Source organism: Nomia melanderi, chromosome 9 (genome assembly GCF_051020985.1).
Source record: "Nomia melanderi isolate GNS246 chromosome 9, iyNomMela1, whole genome shotgun sequence".
Taxonomy (NCBI): domain Eukaryota; kingdom Metazoa; phylum Arthropoda; class Insecta; order Hymenoptera; family Halictidae; genus Nomia; species Nomia melanderi.
Window position 1 is genome coordinate 17,950,001 of NC_135007.1, and position 2,500 is coordinate 17,952,500.

The 2,500-nt window shown below is 44.3% G+C and overlaps 1 protein-coding gene across 2 annotated transcripts in view; it reads left to right on the plus strand.

Moving 5' to 3' along the window:
* Nucleotides 1-2,500, plus strand: part of mask (multiple ankyrin repeats single KH domain) — an 18,687-nt gene that overhangs the window by 10,140 nt on the left and 6,047 nt on the right. Inside the window, exons 16-22 of one of the 2 annotated variants that reach the window (XM_076370538.1) lie at nt 1-208; nt 295-449; nt 595-770; nt 865-997; nt 1,108-1,853; nt 1,941-2,258; nt 2,480-2,500. The exon at nt 1-208 is cut by the window's left edge and continues 158 nt beyond it; the exon at nt 2,480-2,500 is cut by the window's right edge and continues 174 nt beyond it. In XM_076370538.1, the coding sequence (XP_076226653.1) occupies nt 1-208; nt 295-449; nt 595-770; nt 865-997; nt 1,108-1,853; nt 1,941-2,258; nt 2,480-2,500 (1,757 nt within the window). The remainder of the gene's footprint in view (nt 209-294; nt 450-594; nt 771-864; nt 998-1,107; nt 1,854-1,940; nt 2,259-2,479) is intronic. The other variant, XM_076370539.1, reaches the window with a different exon arrangement.

Below are 2,500 nucleotides of genomic sequence, written 5' to 3' on the forward strand. Positions count from 1 at the left end.
TACGAAGTGGTAGAACTTTTACTTAATCGGGGTGCCAATAAAGAACATCGTAATGTTTCTGATTACACACCTTTGAGTCTGGCAGCATCCGGCGGTTACGTTAATATAATAAAACTTCTTCTGAATCATGGTGCTGAAATTAATTCCAGGACTGGTTCCAAATTAGGTATATCTCCGCTTATGCTTGCCGCTATGAACGGTCACGTTGGTATGTCTATATCATAAAGTTATTGTTAACGTTAGAAAGATGTACGGAATTTCGAACGATGTAACTTAATCGATAATGAATTATAGCGGCGGTGAAGTTGTTACTGGATATGGGCAGTGACATAAATGCTCAAATTGAGACTAATCGTAATACAGCGCTGACATTGGCGTGTTTTCAAGGAAGACACGAGGTAGTCAGTCTACTTCTCGATCGCAAAGCCAACGTCGAACATCGTGCTAAGGTACACGCGGACACGTGCTTTCGTGTATGCGCTACATTTATAGATTCGTGTAATTGTTCGTTATTGGCGGGACAAGTTAAAACGTATAATAGCTTTTCGGTATTTTATACGAATAGTTGACGGTAGATTGTTTTCTTTTGTGTAGACTGGTTTAACTCCGCTAATGGAAGCTGCGAGTGGTGGTTACGTGGAAGTCGGACGTGTTTTACTTACCAAAGGAGCAGACGTGAACGCTACTCCTGTTCCGTCGTCTCGCGACACTGCTCTTACTATTGCCGCCGACAAAGGACACTGCCGTTTCGTAGAATTATTATTATCAAGGTGAGCATTTGTTATTCAGTTGATTCGCGTTTATAAGCGTTCTTCTATATCATTTCTGTAAATGTTGTCTCTACTGTTCTCTGTTATATTATAGAGGGACACAAGTAGAGGTAAAAAATAAAAAAGGAAACAGTCCATTATGGTTAGCAGCAAACGGAGGACACTTGAACGTCGTTGATTTGCTGTATCATGCTGGTGCGGATATCGATTCGCAAGATAATCGTAAAGTATGTATTTCCGAATAAAACTTTTCGGTGAATCGAAACCCTCCGCGCGGAGTCTTCTCGTTTAGATTCGTCCTTTTCATTTGACACAAAAACACCTTTTCAAAACGCAGGTGTCCTGTTTAATGGCCGCTTTCCGCAAGGGACATATTAAAGTTGTAAAGTGGATGGTACATCATGTTACTCAGTTTCCAAGTGACCAAGAAATGACGAGGTATATAGCTACCGTCAGTGATAAAGAACTTCTCGAAAAATGCCAGGAATGCGTTAAAGTAATTCGAGCAGCGAAAGAGACTCAGGCTGCCAAAGCGAATAAAAACGCGTCGATACTATTGGAGGAGCTCGATATGGAGAAAACCAGGGAAGAATCGAAGAAGGCAGCGGCTGCTCGTAGACGAGAGCGAAAGAAGAAAAAGAAGCTTGAGAAGAAGGAGGAGAAGAGAAAATTACACGAGGAATACAAAAAGAACGAAGGTGCGTACGAAGACAAGGAAGAGAATGGTAAGAAATCTGGGGACGAGGAATGCGACAGAGCGGACGACAGCGAACACGAAGCCGGCGACGGCTGCGAAAGAATGGACAGTATGCCATCGCCTGTCAATAGAAGTCCGGAAGACCCCGACAGGGAGGAGGGTGACAGTGGAATAGACGCGAACAGTCAAGGTAGCTGCAGCAGTAACGACGTCAAAGCGAGGGAGAAGAAGAAAGAGAAGAAGAAAAAGAAGACCAACAGCCCCGCTAACAACGAGAAAGACACGTCTCCCCAGAGATCACCGAAAACCGTTATCGCTCAAAGTAATTCGCTGTCTCAAAACTCCATCACGCCGACCAAGTCTCAGAACAACAATACTTCCGAGAAGTAAGTCGAATCGAATAGGATAGCTTCCGTAGATCCAACAGGCGGTTCTTAAACGGTTTCATTGACAATTTCTTCATGAATTTCCAGAAGAATACCGACCAACGTCACCAACGGTGTGTCCGTGACCACGACTTCCGTCGCGACGAGTGGCAGGTCTTCGACCGTGAATTCCAGCGAGCGAAAATTGAAAGGTCAGTTGGTGTTCGAGGCGTCCAGGCATCCTGCCGACAGAGAGGATTTCGAAGCAACTGGCAACGAAACGTATATACCCGGCAAAGGCAAGAAGTCGTATGGCAATCAATACGACGGGGACTCGTTGAGCGCAACTACAAAGACGAACACCTCGACGACAAGTCCGAAACAGGGCGGCAAACGCGAGGAGGGCTGGAAAGAAGTCGTGCGAAAGTAAGAGAACCAGTTTTATCCGTTTCTATCCGTCCCCGATATTCGTTTAATCGATTAATTAATTAATTAATTAATATTCTATCCGTCCGAGATGTTCGTTTAATCGATTAATCCTGTGGGCGCATCTCGCGCGTCAAGGTTATGTCGATTATTACCGTGTTACCGCGAGACGAGAGGATATAATATAAGAAAGCAAATAAACGAAAATACTTTCGAAACAGGGGACAATCGGACGATTCAGG